We start from the raw sequence: 19616 nt of genomic DNA on the forward strand, positions 1-19616 counted from the left end.
TGTTTCCAAACACATATTTTTTTGAAAAACACTCATGGGAATTCGCACTTAATAGCAGTACAATATACAGAAACGTTTTATTTAAATCGCAATGTGATTCACAAAAAATTATCCCCTGAATATGTATACAATATATTACATTTATAGCTACATATTGTATTTATCTACATAATATGTAGAATTGTCCTTCTACCCCATAGGTTGCCATATATTATATTGACCCATATTAAATGCCCCTAACACTTCTAACGAATAAGGTTGTAGTGGAATATTAGGAAACTTCAGTCATTAATATTTTTAACTTTTGTTTCAATTTTTTGAAGTAAATTTAGTTTAAAAAATTAGTTTTGAAGAGAATTCAGTTAAATAATTTAAGTTTTAGAAGCGAATTAAACTTCATAAGTTAATCAAGTTTATAAAAACTGAAAATGTCATCTTGCCTAATTCACTTCGATTGTTTGATGGCGGGCACAAATTATACTACATAATTAATTCTTGAAGATTAAAAATTATTTACAAAAGCATGAAGGACGATCCACTATGACGTCATCATGGCTTGTTTTTTGAGGTTTTTCCTGTCCAAACTGCCTACAGCACCTTAAAGCAACACTTGTCATATTTATTTTATTTACTTTTGTACAATTATTATTTATCGCATGACTGAATAACAATTCTTAATGTTTTACTGTTATAAAGTTGAGTTTTTAAGCATTGTTCCAATCAAAATTATTGAATTAAGATTTGACTGCGTGAATTTATGTTAGTTTTTTTTTTACATATTTTAATATTGTATATTTACATAGAAACATAAAATTTTCTAACCAACACCAAATCTTTAATTTTAAGTTTTAGCTCAAAAATACGTAAAAAGATTTTTTTCACGTCTTAATTTCATTCTGTCTATTCTATTTCTATTCTTTCATATAGTAAATTCTACTAAAAGCAGAGAAAAACATCTACATTAACAGCTCTTTCGCGTAATTATTCTTACATTAGTTAAAAAGAACTAATGGTGAATTTCATCCATGTTATAACGTATTAAATTCAACATTGAAATAAATGTGCAAACAAGAGCATGAAACAATATCGAAAATCAGAAAAATACGGAGAAATTAAAATATTTAACATATATAGAAATTTACTTTGCAAAATGTATTTTTGTCTTCATTACCAAACGACATCCTAAACGAATCAACATCTAAACATTTCATGGAACTAAAATCAAGCAAATGACCAAACGATTATAAAGAAATCCAAGTAAAACTAAGAAGAAAAAAAACGATAAATTCACCAGTTTATCAATCCAACTAAAAGGTAGGCTATCTTACCGTAACGTGGCGCTAAAACCCTCTAGGCCAGGGGTGGCTAACCTTTTTGCACCAACGTGCCATTTTTTCTAAAAAATTGTTTAATGTGGTCATAGACGTGTCATCAAATAATTTTGGCTTCGTGATTATTGGGAAAGTAATAATACCGAATACTATCAACTCAAAACTCTTTATATACTATGGAGAAAAAAAAAACATTTCGTAATGTCTCAGTTATACGCATAAATCAACTTAAAGTAACATCAGCGTGACTTCTGTTGTTGCAAATCAGATGACACATAACTTACATTAGATTGTCTGTTAGTTTAAGCTGGACTGTTAATTTTTTTTTGCTAGCTATTTATTGTTAGCTTTTTTTATGGTTATTAACTGTTTCTTTTTTGTTGGCATTAATTGTTAATTTTTTTGTCAATAATTTGTTTTGGAATTTTAATTTAATTGTTAATATGCTTCATAGTGAACTTTGTGATGGGTGGCGTGCCCAGAATATTGTATCGCGTGTCATAAATGGCACGCGTGCCATTGGTTCGCCATCCCTGCTCTAGGCCATACTGATGGTATTTCGGCTAACATCATTTTTTCTTTTAAGAAAACGCGTAGATATTTTTATATGCTCTAACATTAGAGTGAAAACTATTTATTTCACTATTCTGAAAATCTACCTTATTTCAAATTTAGCTATTCAGTAGAACTTCGATAGTCCAAATCTCTCCAAGCCAAATACATCTGGTAGCCACAGTAAATTCTAAAACTATCTCTTTTTTTCTCTCTACTTTGTACGTGCACTAATTAAATATTTTTATCGTTTTCAATAATATTTTTTTTATTCAACTATAACAATCGACCACAGTAAGTCGGCGTGTGCAATATGAGCTTAAAGCGAACCGGTAGAGTTTATTCCAGCGATTTAAGGGTAGAAGGCAAAGAAAGCCGAAGTGAAAAAGAAACGGAGAATCAGGGAAAAGTGAAAATAGACAACTTATGTGTCATATTAAAGAAGAAATAAATAACATATTTAAGCCTATTTTGTCTTACCTATTTAAAGAACTTTCCGTCGTAGTGAACCAAAAAGTCGAAACGATATGCCAGTTCAGAATTCTAGCCAAAACAAATGTCCTCATATTTTGCGCGTTTTAACTTTCCTCACTTATAAAAAGGGAACTCTTCCTCTAATATTTTAAGCCAGTTTGATGTGGTTGAAAAGTGCAAAAAACCTTCAAAACAAAGAAGCATTCATTGGACTGTATGATTCCATAGCACTCATAATTTATGTGAGTATTAAATGAACATTTCGATAGTTGATTGCTTTTGTTTTGCAAAAGAAATATGAAAGTTTTGATTTTCGTTGTTTCATCTATATTTTCATTAATGCTAAAATAGTTTCCTCATCATGGTTCCTATTTCAAATAAAAAAATGTGTCAATTTAATTGTACAATATGCAAAATAACGAAAATGATATCACTCTAAATAACTTTTGGTCTTATAATCGGATTTTCATGATCTAAGTTCCATTCGTTTTTTATTTGTTATAGAAATCCTTCTCCACCAAGTCAGGTCACCCAATTGTGGTTTTCCTCGTTTTCTGTTTCCCATGCGATTAGTAAAAGCTAGCTTTTTTAACTGAGTTTGTATTATCTGGGAGAGCTTTGTTGCAAATGAAACCAGATGGCAAAGAATACTTGGAAACAGACTTGGCCTCTGACAGGTTGCAGTGCCTTGAAGGAAAAAAATAATTCCATTATTTTTCTTGCTTTCATTCCATTTAAGTCTCAAATACGTTAATTAATTAGTGCTTAATTTATGGAATCAGACACAAAAATATACTTTCTCTGAATAAACATACCTTTTTTCAATGGATTTGGATGTCAAAATATGCAAAGTAGCCAAAATTTTGAAAATATAATAATTCAATCAGGAGAGCGACTGACAGTTTGGGTTCCTTAGTGTTAATTTCAACTTCTGAGAATTTCGCCATATCTTGAAACTAATGAAGTGAATGGAAAAGTTTTTGAACGCAATTATTAAATCTGTTTACCTTCAGATAATTCCATGTATCCAAATTTTTACACTGTATTAAACTTTGCGATGTCGAAACAAAAAATTTGAGCAAAATCAGTCGAATAGTTTCTGAAATATATACATTTGAAAAAGCTGTATTTTAAAATCTTTATTAAAAATTCGACCGATTCATACAGTTTAAAATTAAGTAAAAATTTACGTACCTTACAATTTTAAAAATATATTTTACGCGTGATAAAAAGAAACTTTTAAATTTTTTTACACATACTTTCTAAGACTTCATTTTAAATATTTTGACATTTAATCATTTTAATTTATTGCGAATACAAAAAAAGAAGAAATAGGGAAAATTCATAAAATATTTGCTACATTCATCTGTATTTTTTATCATTTGAATATTTCAGAACAAGCGCTGGAGTTTCTTTTTTTTTTTCTTTTTTTTTTTTTTTAATTTTATGAAAAAAGTATGGAAATAGAAAAACCAATTTCAACTAAGACGGGACATAATATGAGAATCAAGAACCCAAATAACTATAAGGAAATATATGTGAATGCCGATATTTTATTTCTCATTCTTTTTTGCAATTGAATTCAACAAAAATCTCCCCGTTGGGGGGGAAAAAAGGGAAAAATATTATAAAATATTCAGATGAACACGATTTCGCACTGAAATTCCCTAAAGATTTAGACTTGCATTCATTCTCGAGATACATATGAAATATATATCTCCTTTTTACTAGAATCGTTCTACAATTCTCGAGAATTGTATTTTTTGCAGGGTACTCCAGGTTTTTGATATTGAAGCTGGGGTATTGACCTTATAAATATTTGAAATTTCAGAGACTTTCTTTTGAGAAACATTCTTATGCAATAAAATTTTGCTTGATGTAAAGTTTCTTTAAAACTTCATATTTATATGTTGCTGATGAATAGAAGTTTAAATACAAGCTGTAAATTAAGTGTTGGAATTTCGAAGATTTTCTTCGGAAAATAAATCTTTTTCATTAACTGTCAACTCTCTTAAATACAATTTATTTGCAAATGAATAATCGTTTAAAATACCCAAATAACTTCTGAGGTATAATTTTGCAATATTTTATTTAGAAATTCTTTATTTGGATTTATGTCCTTAACTTAGTTGTTCTCACACATGATATAAATACAAAAGAAGTATGAAAAATTTTTTTAGAAAACTTGGGGGAAACTGTTAAAAAAAAACAAATCCTAAAATTTACCTCTATTCAAAATCAAATAAATTAGTTGAAATTTATTATTTCTCCCTTATTCTTGTTTTATGATACTCTTAAAAAATAATTTAATATTAGATTAATATTTTGATATTTAACAGCACATATCGAAACTTATTTGAGGAAAAAAAAGCCAAAAATTGCAATTAATTATTTTTTAATTTAGCTGTGAAATATAAAATTATTGTTTAATCAACTAATCCGTGGACATTATATTAATATTTAGATATTTTACAGCAAATATCAAAACTTATTTGAATATAAAATGACAAAAATTGCAATTACTTATTTTTAATTTAGCTGTAAAATATAAAATAATAGTTTAATCGACTAATCCGTCGTCTATTTTTTAGACAAATGTAAAATAAACATTCCTGCAAAACTATAGGCATTTAAATCAAAAATATTTCGATTTGAAATGAAGGAAAATGACCGAAAAAGTAGTTTTGAGGAAAAGAACAAAAAAGGCATAATTATCAATGTAATAATTAAAAAAATTGATTTTTTAAAAAAATCACTATAACTTCTGGTAGATTTGGCATAAAAACAAAACAGAAACTGTTAAAAAAAGAAAAAAGCTCATAGTTTTATTTTATATAAAAAACAGAAAAATGATTTTTTAGTCAAAATCAGCTTAAAAATTTGTAATAATACCATAATATAAATTTAATTAATCGAATTATTTTTAAAAATATAATTTTTTTAAAGATTATCATTTGTAAGCGCAGATCTTGTATTTCAAGTGGTCTAACATTTCACACCTCTGGAAGGTTATAATTAGTTTTCTAGCTTTTATAAGATAAATGTTAAATGAAATTATGTTTTGAATCAATTTGATTATCGTGTAGCCAAATTTAAGAAACCTGATAGTATACACAGAAAACAATTAAAGTCAAAACTGCCAGAAAATGATAAATTTAACGTGTTTCTGTCTTTGGGAGAAAACCAAAAATTTCGGAAAATTTTCCCCAAGCACTTCGGTAATGATTTTGGAAAATGTAACCAAATATTGTTTTATAATATGTGACAAAAGTTTATAATTTTATCGTACCACCTTAAAGTATGGTATGAAAACCATTTATTTGGTGAAATTTACTTTCAAGTTTTGTATCTCTTACTAAATATGTGGTAATAAGAACAATGCTTTTGGAAAACAAGAATTTCTAGTAAACCGGTTAATATGAATGAAAAAATTACCAAATAAATGGCTTAAATTCCGCATATTTTGGATTTTAGTTTTCTTTTTATTACCAGAAATATCACTAGCATACAATACGGTAATTTTAACAGAATTTTTTCTCCGTGTATAGTTCAGCTTAAAAGAATAATAATTTTGCTGCAAATTTAAGTATTATTTTGGTTTATCACGCCTCAAAGATAAATGTGAAAATATTTCATTTTAAAGTAAAAATTAAAATTATTATCTGCAATATTAACATACATTTCACAATCGGATTTAATATTGACGATTAACGATTTTTTGTGCAATCGGGAATTTCATTAGGAATTTTGAAGTGTGTTATTCTTTAATGTCTTAGAAATTTGTTATTTTCTCCATACAGTGCCGAGATATAATTCGAGGAACTGAGGAAAATTTCAAAGGTAACTGATTTTTCTGAAAATCATCATCTAGGCAAGTGTTCCCCTACCCCCGGTCCGTGGATTAAATGGTACTGCGTAAACGCATAGTTCGGTCAGCTGTTGAACCGGTCAATATTCGGTCACTGTTTATAAAATATAGTATAAAGCCAAAAGTCGTAAAGCTACTGGGAGTTGTAACAGATAATATCAAATAGGATAATAAAATAAGTTCCTTAATATTTATCCAAACTATTTACTTTAAAAATTTGACAACCAAAAATCAAATTTTGCTATCAACAGAATTTCTGCCTTATGCAACTTTACTAAAAAATTTAAATGACTCTCTGACAATTTTCTAGCAAATTCTGAAACACAACCGAAAGGCCACAGAGAGCAAATAGGATTGATCTCCTAAAACGCATCCATATTCCATAACACACCAAAGACAAATTGAGGCAAATTTAAATTAAAATAGTGGTCTTTATTAACAAGATGCTATTTTGCTATACACCTTAATAATAACAATCAATAATGTCAATTAGAACTTACAGTCACAAAACAGCAAACGATGTGCAGTTCTCACCTCCAGAAATTAAAACAAAATTATGACTTAGTAAACGCCACTATTCGATATCTAATTTTCATTTTTAACGGAATCACAATCACTGTTTTACTCAACTTCACAATAGAATAGAAACGACCCACTCGATTATTTTCTAACAAATTCTTGCAAGACAATCGAAATACAGCAGATAGCAACCAGGACAAATATTCCTAAACGCATCCATATTTCTCAACACACCAAAGACATATTAAGACAATTGAAACATATTTAAATTAAAATAGTGGTCTTTATTAACAAGATGCTATTTTGCTATACACCTTAATAATAACAATCAATAATGTCAATTAGAACTTACAGTCACAAAACAGCAAACGATGTGCAGTTCTCACCTCCAGAAATTAAAACAAAATTATGACTTAGTAAACGCCACTATTCGATATCTAATTTTCATTTTTAACGGAATCACAATCACTGTTTTACTCAACTTCACAATAGAATAGAAACGACCCACTCGATTATTTTCTAACAAATTCTTGCAAGACAATCGAAATACAGCAGATAGCAACCAGGACAAATATTCCTAAACGCATCCATATTTCTCAACACACCAAAGACATATTAAGACAATTGAAACATATTTAAATTAAAATAGTGGTCTTTATTAACAAGATGCTATTTTGCTATACACCTTAATAATAACAATCAATAATGTCAATTAGAACTTACAGTCACAAAACAGCAAACGATGTGCAGTTCTCACCTCCAGAAATTAAAACAAAATTATGACTTAGTAAACGCCACTATTCGATATCTAATTTTCATTTTTAACGGAATCACAATCACTGTTTTACTCAACTTCACAATAGAATAGAAACGACCCACTCGATTATTTTCTAACAAATTCTTGCAAGACAATCGAAATACAGCAGATAGCAACCAGGACAAATATTCCTAAACGCATCCATATTTCTCAACACACCAAAGACATATTAAGACAATTGAAACATATTTAAATTAAAATAGTGGTCTTTATTAACAAGATGCTATTTTGCTATACACCTTAATAATAACAATCAATAATGTCAATTAGAACTTACAGTCACAAAACAGCAAACGATGTGCAGTTCTCACCTCCAGAAATTAAAACAAAATTATGACTTAGTAAACGCCACTATTCGATATCTAATTTTCATTTTTAACGGAATCACAATCACTGTTTTACTCAACTTCACAATAGAATAGAAACGACCCACTCGATTATTTTCTAACAAATTCTTGCAAGACAATCGAAATACAGCAGATAGCAACCAGGACAAATATTCCTAAACGCATCCATATTTCTCAACACACCAAAGACATATTAAGACAATTGAAACATATTTAAATTAAAATAGTGGTCTTTATTAACAAGATGCTATTTTGCTATACACCTTAATAATAACAATCAATAATGTCAATTAGAACTTACAGTCACAAAACAGCAAACGATGTGCAGTTCTCACCTCCAGAAATTAAAACAAAATTATGACTTAGTAAACGCCACTATTCGATATCTAATTTTCATTTTTAACGGAATCACAATCACTGTTTTACTCAACTTCACAATAGAATAGAAACGACCCACTCGATTATTTTCTAACAAATTCTTGCAAGACAATCGAAATACAGCAGATAGCAACCAGGACAAATATTCCTAAACGCATCCATATTTCTCAACACACCAAAGACATATTAAGACAATTGAAACATATTTAAATTAAAATAGTGGTCTTTATTAACAAGATGCTATTTTGCTATACACCTTAATAATAACAATCAATAATGTCAATTAGAACTTACAGTCACAAAACAGCAAACGATGTGCAGTTCTCACCTCCAGAAATTAAAACAAAATTATGACTTAGTAAACGCCACTATTCGATATCTAATTTTCATTTTTAACGGAATCACAATCACTGTTTTACTCAACTTCACAATAGAATAGAAACGACCCACTCGATTATTTTCTAACAAATTCTTGCAAGACAATCGAAATACAGCAGATAGCAACCAGGACAAATATTCCTAAACGCATCCATATTTCTCAACACACCAAAGACATATTAAGACAATTGAAACATATTTAAATTAAAATAGTGGTCTTTATTAACAAGATGCTATTTTGCTATACACCTTAATAATAACAATCAATAATGTCAATTAGAACTTACAGTCACAAAACAGCAAACGATGTGCAGTTCTCACCTCCAGAAATTAAAACAAAATTATGACTTAGTAAACGCCACTATTCGATATCTAATTTTCATTTTTAACGGAATCACAATCACTGTTTTACTCAACTTCACAATAGAATAGAAACGACCCACTCGATTATTTTCTAACAAATTCTTGCAAGACAATCGAAATACAGCAGATAGCAACCAGGACAAATATTCCTAAACGCATCCATATTTCTCAACACACCAAAGACATATTAAGACAATTGAAACATATTTAAATTAAAATAGTGGTCTTTATTAACAAGATGCTATTTTGCTATACACCTTAATAATAACAATCAATAATGTCAATTAGAACTTACAGTCACAAAACAGCAAACGATGTGCAGTTCTCACCTCCAGAAATTAAAACAAAATTATGACTTAGTAAACGCCACTATTCGATATCTAATTTTCATTTTTAACGGAATCACAATCACTGTTTTACTCAACTTCACAATAGAATAGAAACGACCCACTCGATTATTTTCTAACAAATTCTTGCAAGACAATCGAAATACAGCAGATAGCAACCAGGACAAATATTCCTAAACGCATCCATATTTCTCAACACACCAAAGACATATTAAGACAATTGAAACATATTTAAATTAAAATAGTGGTCTTTATTAACAAGATGCTATTTTGCTATACACCTTAATAATAACAATCAATAATGTCAATTAGAACTTACAGTCACAAAACAGCAAACGATGTGCAGTTCTCATCTCCAGAAATTAAAACAAAATTATGACTTAGTAAACGCCACTATTCGATATCTAATTTTCATTTTTAACGGAATCACAATCACTGTTTTACTCAACTTCACAATAGAATAGAAACGACCCACTCGATTATTTTCTAACAAATTCTTGCAAGACAATCGAAATACAGCAGATAGCAACCAGGACAAATATTCCTAAACGCATCCATATTTCTCAACACACCAAAGACATATTAAGACAATTGAAACATATTTAAATTAAAATAGTGGTCTTTATTAACAAGATGCTATTTTGCTATACACCTTAATAATAACAATCAATAATGTCAATTAGAACTTACAGTCACAAAACAGCAAACGATGTGCAGTTCTCACCTCCAGAAATTAAAACAAAATTATGACTTAGTAAACGCCACTATTCGATATCTAATTTTCATTTTTAACGGAATCACAATCACTGTTTTACTCAACTTCACAATAGAATAGAAACGACCCACTCGATTATTTTCTAACAAATTCTTGCAAGACAATCGAAATACAGCAGATAGCAACCAGGACAAATATTCCTAAACGCATCCATATTTCTCAACACACCAAAGACATATTAAGACAATTGAAACATATTTAAATTAAAATAGTGGTCTTTATTAACAAGATGCTATTTTGCTATACACCTTAATAATAACAATCAATAATGTCAATTAGAACTTACAGTCACAAAACAGCAAACGATGTGCAGTTCTCACCTCCAGAAATTAAAACAAAATTATGACTTAGTAAACGCCACTATTCGATATCTAATTTTCATTTTTCACGGAATCACAATCACTGTTTTACTCAACTTCACAATAGAATAGAAACGACCCACTCGATTATTTTCTAACAAATTCTTGCAAGACAATCGAAATACAGCAGGTAGCAACCAGGACAAATATTCCTAAACGCATCCATATTTCTCAACACACCAAAGACATATTAAGACAATTGAAACATATTTAAATTAAAATAGTGGTCTTTATTAACAAGATGCTATTTTGCTATACACCTTAATAATAACAATCAATAATGTCAATTAGAACTTAAGTCACAAAACAGCAAACGATGTGCAGTTCTCACCTCCAGAAATTAAAACAAAATTATGACTTAGTAAACGCCACTATTCGATATCTAATTTTCATTTTTAACGGAATCACAATCACTGTTTTACTCAACTTCACAATAGAGTAAAAACGACCCACTCGATTATTTTCTAACAAATTCTTGCAAGACAATCGAAATACAGCAGATAGCAACCAGGACAAATATTCCTAAACGCATCCATATTTCCCAACACACGGAAGACAACTTGAGACATATAATATAAATAAACTTTATTATGCCATAGACTTTAATATTCGCAGTCAACAATGTCCAAAGAACTTACGGTCATAAAATAGCAAACAATGCGTAGCTTTCGCTTGCAAGAAATTAAAACAAAATTGCAATTTAATTAACGTTACTAAAACGACTTCTTGTTTCGGCGACGCTAAAATCTCAACTCGATATCCAAATTTAATTATCAACGGAATAACAATCACTGCCTTATTCAACTTCACTAAAGAATGAAAATGATTCACTCGACGATTTTCCAACAAATTCTTGAAGACAATCGAAATACCACAGAGAGCAAACAGGATCGATCTTTCAAAACGCATCCATATGCCCCAAGCCATCAAGGTCGCAGCTGGCCGGGGTACGCCCTCGCATCGTTTGTGACAGGAGCCCTCCTGGTTTTCTTCATTCTCTTTTTTACACTTCTTTTCCAAAGATCTTGATGTATTTTGAAAGATGACTTGCTACCGTAGTGAAGCTGTAGAAGATAGTTTCTTTTGTTTTTGGGGCCAATTTCGAAACTGCACGCTGGTTATCGATTTTTCGTGTCTTTTCGGAAAATTTTTGTACCTTGTAGAAATAGCAGATTAAGGTTTCAGGTTTTTATGTGAAAAGAAGGAAAAAAATGTGGTATTTGCTACTCGCTATTTCAGTTTTGAAATGGGTTTTACATTTCCTTTTCCATTTCGTGCTCGAGGGTGAATATAAGATTCTTCTGTTTCAAATGTAAGTAAAGAATGCGTGTTTTGTTTTTGTAAGGAATTCTTTTCGGAATTGTCGCAAGAGATACTGGCGTAATACGGTACCATCATTAAAATAAATATTTGAAGAACCCACTGCCAGAGTTTGTTAAAAAACCATCATTGCAGTATGCCTGTAAATTATCGTTAGTTGTTTAACGAACATCTTCTTCCTTAAAATATTTGGGGGGGGGGATTTACCTAAAGAAATTTTATTTCCCCCTTAAAAATGAACATAAAAATCCTTAAATCGGAAAAAAATGAATGTTGTTTTCAAACCTATTATGTTCTTCCACAAGGCTTGCTAGAACTTAGCGAAAGAACATATTAATAATCATCCTTAGAGTACTTATGTAAGCTTCCGATGGCAAATTATTAAATGCCTTTTTTCTCATTAATCTACCTTTTTCCACTGACTGTACATGATAAATCATTATTTTATATTTAAAACTGAACTTAACTGTTTTTGACATTTTGAACACCGAATGCGTTCAAAATGTTTTATAACGTTTTTTCACTCACTCGAATTAGCTTAAGTTTAATGGAAGAATAAAGTTAAACGAAAATCGTTAAAACATGCATGGTAACAATCGATAACTATTTAAAGAACATTTTTTTCAATTAAAAATCTTCCTTTTTCTTTACGAAACAAATTATTACCTGACCATTAGCTGCTCCTAATCAAAAGAAAATGAATGCATTTAAAATGTCATTCAACATATTCTTCCACAAAACTAGTTCTTCATTTAACAAAAAATTACAAGTACAATTTCCAAACAGCGTACTTTATTGCTAAACTTTACCAAATAAAAATTCATATTGCGCATTTTCAAATGTTAATTATTTCATTTGATATTTAAAACGTAATGACCATATTAGAGCATTTCTTTCATTTTAAAATGTAAAGTCCATTTTTATCATAAAATATTTTACTTCTAAACAAAATACGTGTTAATCTTTTCGTCGTTCGAATTGTATTTTCGAACAATTTTTTTTAAAAATTAAATTATGTTAATTTTTTATTGTTAACTTCACAACAGTAATGGCATGTGGGAAGCAGTGTAGGATCCATTCTTGAACACAATTTAACGGCCACACAGGGGCATGTAGTCACTACCAACACCTCCTAAAAGAGAGAAGGAATCAGCACGGATCAATTTCGTATTTCAAAGTAACGAACATAAACTGCGTAATAAAGGTTAAAATACGAACGATGACATTACGTTCGGACTACTAAGCTGTGCAGTCGTGGGGAAGGGAAATACGAAAGATGTAATAACGTTTGGACAAATAAAGGATCAAATTTCGTGCTTATGGTAACCCGTGCTGAGTCCTTCGCAGTTCTAAGAGGTATTGCCAATACACTCTCATTCTTTATATCGGAGAAGATATGATAGATGTAAGCACCTAGTCTACGCACCACACTCTTAAGCCACCCAACCTTGCACCGACCCAACTTTATCAACTATTCTTCCACCGGAAACATTACATAAGAGTGGATACAAAACCCCATAGAATCTATCTCAGAAAGTGCACTCCAAACTGACTCCTTATCTTTAGCACTATATATAGAATCACATAATTCAGAATTATTACACATAAAATAATATAGATGAGTCCGTAAAATCCGACATTTACGTAAATGTACGTTATTTATTCAATATGTTATTTAACTTTGAAACTACTTGAATTTTTTTAGGAACTGAAATAAATATTTTGCAAAAGAACATGAAACTCAAGAAACATTTTTCTTTTGCAGATATAACAACATATAGATCCTCTGCCACCCATTAAAGTTTATATCCCTGCAGCAAGCCCTAAGTAGCCTCCTCGGAAAGCAGTTCACACCAACCTTTCAAAATGCCGTTCAGCATCAAACGCTTCACAATGCATCGCAGCACCAGCCTCCCAGGAGGCCGATCCTCAGAGGGAAAGAAAATATCCCTCACGGAAATCCGGGAAAACCCCAACTCATCCCGTTCCAGTAAAAAATCCGACAAAAATAAGTCCAGTGGAAACAATTCATCATCATCTACGTCCTCATCAGCTCAGCAACAGCAAGGCAACTTGCCGAACAGTCGGTCCATGGATGTTTCTGAACTCAGAAGACTAGGATTCGGCAATCCAAGGCAAGGCCCACCTCCAGAATTGTTGGCGGACGCTATGGCAGCTGTCAATGATCCTCATCAGCAATCCTCATCGTCATCTTCATCTTCCTCCTCTACTATGGATCGACAAAGAAGAACCTTGCATAGTATTCAGGAATATCCTTCCGGCACAGCTAGGTTTAGTACACAACAACAGTCTCCAGGTGGGGGAGGAACAGTTTATGGATCAGCAGGCAACACATCGACGTTGCCTGCGAGGTGGAGGAGTTCCTTACCACCTCGGCCATCGAGTGAGATGAGAGGCGTATATAGTGATACATCTTCTAGTGGCACCAGTGGTACTGAAGTTAGAAGGTTGGTGGTGCGAAAAAATGGAGTACGATTTCAAGGTACGTGTTTTAACTTTCAATGCTTTTTTAAAAAAAATTTTGTTTCTTAGTTAATTTTTAAACACGCAACATCCTAAAATTATTAAATATGCATTAAATATTTTTATTTTCATTGAAATTGCTGTTAATTTTGTAAATTAGATATAGCAATTGGCTAGGTAACAAACACCATTGAATAACTTTAATTTGCTGAAAAGGCGTGTTGTAATGTGTGTATTTAGTTACAAAATACACAAATCATTTTTAACGGAGATTCTGCTTTGTATACTTAATAGGAGTTTAATGGGTACTTTATCTCATATATTATATAACTTTAATCCATAATTTTTTTAGCAAAAATCCTTTTCGGATTAGGTTGCTTTTAAATAAAAAGTGATGTTTTGATTTTAGTCATGAATGTTACCTTTTTTCATGAATGTTATCGCATAAGAATTACAAAGTGGTGTGTTTTTAAAAGCATTCAATATTACATAAAGTATTTCTAAAACAAGCCATTTTTATATTTAAAATTAATTTAGTCTCGACAAATTCTGTATTAAGAACGATATATGTCTATCTAAATATATACAATGTCAAATATATATATAAAGGGAAATATATATCAAATGTTAAATATACAATGTATGTCCACTGGAAAATTCACTACTAACAATCGACTAAATCCATTTCCCGCTATGTTATAAGATGCAGAATTTACGAAGGAATGCAAAAATAAATGGAATGTTCACAGTCTCCAATTTCATAAATGTTTCATTAAAAAAATGTAAAAACTAAATATGTATATATAATTAAAGACGAGTTTTTGAATTTTCTACATTACGAAATCAATAGATTATAATGTTCTTTAATATGTAAAGATATAAATAACCAAAGAAAAAAAACAGCTCATTATTGAAGCTATAATTTACTATATTTCAGTGATATATATTACGATGAAGCTCTTTAGAAATACTGCTTTTAAGATCTTGTTAGAGAAAACTCTTCAAAAATGAGGACGTCTTAATTCAGTACATTAATTTTTTTGATTTCCTCTCAGAATATTTCATCTCTATTAATTAGCCAAATGTTGAACAAAGAACGACCTCATTTGCTAAATCATCATTAAGGAACACCTTTATTCAAAACTATGTCATGAATTACTATCATGGCATTTTCTTAAAAGATAAGGAATAGACAATTTAATATAGTAATATAATTAGTAATTTTTTTTTTGTTTATTTATCTATTTTCGAAAAAAATTAATAGTTGAAAATTGGGGATTATAAAAATGATTGTAATACACAGGGACTTCTAAATTAGGAGGATGATTTAACGATTTTTAAAATAATTATAGCAAGAAAAAGATTGTGTTAAAAAGAAATTCTTTCAGAAAATCTATGTGATAGAGCATTCATTTTCCTTCCAGTATTCGGTTTTCAGTACAAAAAGTTTTAATGTAGAAGGCGCTGCAAGAAGTAAGACTGTAAATCAAAGAAGAAAGTCACATTACGATATTTTCTTATTATCTCCCATCAAACAGAATAACATGTTGTAATTGAAGAATGAAATTTACATACCTGGAACGCAAGAGAAACCTGTAGGACTATGTGGCGTCATCTGTCGAAAAACGTGAACCAAAAAATCAACAACTCTGGAAAGATAAGTTTATGCTCCATAACATAAAAATTTGCCTCAAGTTTTTTTCTTCTTTTACTTTAACTGTTTATTAAATTAGAAAACCATCAGTCAAACTTAGGATATCCACGTTATGCATCTAAGTATAATACCATGCAATACTATAACATCAAGGGAGCTAGATCTTAGATTTAAAAACTATAATTATTTAAGCTGCTTTTAGAATATTGATATTATATTTTTTTAGGAATTGAATAATCATATATTTTGTCCTTGTAAGTCAGCTCTCGAAAGCCGTAAATGGATAGTCTGACGTAAGATTATTTAAAACAAGGTGTAAAATCTGCATTATCAAGTCTTTATCATCTAGTCTTAGAAATAAGATTATTCTTAACAAATTGAAAAGAATTCACAAAATTAGAAAGTTACTCCTATTTTTTAAAATTAGAAATAGATCTTTAATTGATGATCAACAAACATAAAGATTGCAATGAACTGTTTTTTTTTATCAAAAAAGCAAAAGCGTAAAACAATAATAAATAATAATTGCAAATTATAATATTTGCCTTACAAATAAAACAAAAATAAATTAATCAAAAAAGGAGTTCACGTTTAGAACCCAATAGTTTGTTACAATTAAGGTTGTGAACAAATAGGTAATGGAGTAATCGGGTGACCCATGGTACCTCTAATTTGTTGAAATTAGTTCTGTTTTCTAGCGGAATTGCGATATGAATTAAACTTTACTAGTCAATATGAAGGACCTACCATAATGAGTTTTGTTGTTGATCAATTCACTTTGTATAGATAAGTTTGTTTTGCTTTTTCAACTCTCTAATGTGCTTATGTTTTTAAACTAACCTTATTAATTGTACATTACAGTACATTACAATTATTTTTTGCCTAGCCCATTTTACACTCACTAAATATTCATTGCCTAACAAGAATAGGGATTTATTCCAATCGTAACATTGTTCTGTTTCGCTTCGTTTCTCTGCTCTCGGGATTCCTCACCCCCTCTTAATGCGTGTTTATACTGCGCTCACGAAAGCTGCAGTACATTGGAGGAAAAAGACAATTACATACAAAGCTAAACAAAGGTTTTTGGAGCCCCAGAACAAAATTTATTCCTTAAAGCACAAAAAGGCTTATTTTCTAACATTTCTGAAGACCCTTTATAGAGAAAGGCAGTTTTTATACAAATATAAAAAAATTCTCTGCAAATTACTTTTAAAAAAACTAATTAATAAACGGTATGTTTTCGTAAAGCGTTTTTGTCGGGTCCTCAGCACCCCCCGGGACGATTGCCGCTCACCCCTCCTCATTGAGTACGGCCTTGGCTACATCACTTGTAAATTGCATGCATAATTTTCTTAAATTGTCTTAATGCTTAATTAAGACAATGCTTTATTTTAATGCTTAATTTTTGAAATTGTTAGACTTGTCCAGAGAAAAAGTTGATAAAATTTCTATTTTATATAAAATAGAAATTTTATCAACTTTTTCTCTGGACAAGTCTAACAATTTCAAGGTCAAACAGTTTAGTTCCAACTGCAAACTATCGAATCCCAGCTTCCGCACTTTGAAAAAGATGGAGTTTTTGAAGAGGTAACTGTAAACATGTATCATGAGATGGGTAATGTTTTCGCTCCGTAAGATGAAAAAGAATTAATAAAAATTAAACTAAGTTATGCTTAATTAATTTGCAAAAACTGAAAAAGTTTTCTGCTGTAAGGGAATAAACAATTATCATAGTAAACAACTGATTAGCAAAATATTGCGAAAAAAAACTAAGTTCGAAGTTTAAAACTCAAATAGCTTAAAAATTATGCGAAAAAAAACTGAACTAGAACTGTAAATATCTAAAGAATTGAAAGCTGAAAACTTCTTTTTGAGGGTGGTAATAATAACGGTAAAATAACTGATAGTAAAAAATTAACAAAAACTGAATGGGTTTGCACAAAACTGAAAAAAGTTTAGCTTCCGTACCAAACGTGTATATAAGACATTGGAATAAAAAAAATACTGAACAGATAAATTAAAATAAAACGATAAAACTAGAAAAAAGTAATTTTTGAAGGTGGTAAAATGATTTAATGTTTAATTCAATTAAGTTTAAAGAACATCATATTGATCTGAACTGATCACCGAAACAGACCACACACAACCGTAGCTTTTTAATTTTAAAAAATAGAATTTCAATTCCAGCAAACATTCTGAAAAATGCTATTACAATCAAAATTCTTTTCCCCACGAAATACTTGAATTAATACACCACAATAATAAAAAAAAATTATTTAACTAATTTATTAAAATCTCCCTACGTCTATTTGAGATAATATATTTGAAGCAAAATAAAACATAAACGAGCAGTTCCATCTAGTTCTCTATTCACCTTAGAGCTATAATTGATTGTTGATATAAATGTCACAGAAAATCGACATTTTGCCCGACATTACTCTCGAAAAGGACAACTTTTTGCTCGTAATATCAATTTTTTTGCGACATTTTATAACGAGTAAATTGAAATCGATGGCTTGCTTGCACTTTTTCAATCCTCCACGTTTGAAAACTCTTTTCAACTCTCTTTCTGGGGATTTATTAGGGAAAAGATAACGTCGAAATCCCTTCAATTTATATGCGTGTGAGTTGACGATGCCATGAAGACGTAAACGGAATGGAAACAACCTGCGATCTGGCTGCAAATTCCCCCATAAAAGGAGACCTTTACGATTTCTCGCCCCAAATAATTGTGTTTATGGTACTGTTTGTAACTGTACGCCGTGTAGGAAGTATCAAATAAAATGAAACAGCATAGTTATTTCTCGTTGCCTAGCGCTTATTTTTGCTTTAGTCTGTGTGAATTCCACTCAATTTCTCACGCCGTTGGTTGAGAAGGAATACAAAAAATTCATTTTGGGGAAAAGATTGAAGGGATTATTTAGATGCAGAAAAATATTTTGAGTCGGGCGAAGAGTTTGAAATTTACATTGTCACTTATCTCTGAGTCTCTATTTTAGAAAAAAAAAATATTCCGGAGCCATTTCAATTTTTATGAAATGGAGTTAATTTCAAGAGGAGTTGAGAACTAATAATACACTACTAATAATAAACACTATTGAGAACTTTTTTTTAATAACGGCAGGCACTTGTGGGGGCGGAGTTATCGACCATGCCAACCTTCATCTATAAAAAGGTACCTCGACATAGAGTCGAGTTAACATGTCTTATATACTAGTGAATTGTAGTTGTAATTTTGTAGTGGTAGATATGCTACACATTGAACTTTCCTTCTTCGCCTTGGAAGATGCCGGAAGTGTTGCTCATTTATCGTTACCCAGTGGGCCAAAGTCACGGAGGCGAACAACATTACCCACGCCACACTGCCACAAATACCCGTTCATAGGGTGGGCCACATTCACACTTCAGAAGACAACACAGAGAGAAAGAGAAATATCCATGCCCAGAGTAAGATTCGAACCGGCAGCCATTGGCTTCGCAGTCAGGCACACTAACCACTCGGCCACCTGACTGGCTCTGTTGAGAACTAAACCCTGTTCATCTTCACCTATGAGGTGGAGGAATGTTTCTTTTTTTAGCACAGCGCCAGCTGTGTCTAGGGAAAGAACTCGACTCACCATTCGCCTGGAGCAGTGGCGGTGACTATGGAT

At 30.7% G+C, this 19616-nt stretch overlaps 1 protein-coding gene across 4 annotated transcripts in view; it reads left to right on the forward strand.

Moving 5' to 3' along the window:
* Positions 1-19616, forward strand: part of LOC107447376 (coiled-coil domain-containing protein AGAP005037) — a 759443-nt gene that overhangs the window by 147011 nt on the left and 592816 nt on the right. For all 4 annotated transcript variants that reach the window (XM_071184692.2, XM_071184693.2, XM_071184694.2 and 1 more), the window contains exon 2: positions 13594-14331. In XM_071184692.2, the coding sequence (XP_071040793.1) occupies positions 13695-14331 (637 nt within the window). In that variant the 5' untranslated portion in view covers positions 13594-13694. The remainder of the gene's footprint in view (positions 1-13593; positions 14332-19616) is intronic.

The sequence above is a fragment of the Parasteatoda tepidariorum genome, chromosome 10 (assembly GCF_982258835.1).
Source record: "Parasteatoda tepidariorum strain Cologne lab strain chromosome 10, Ptep-v5.0, whole genome shotgun sequence".
Lineage (NCBI taxonomy): Eukaryota > Metazoa > Arthropoda > Arachnida > Araneae > Theridiidae > Parasteatoda > Parasteatoda tepidariorum.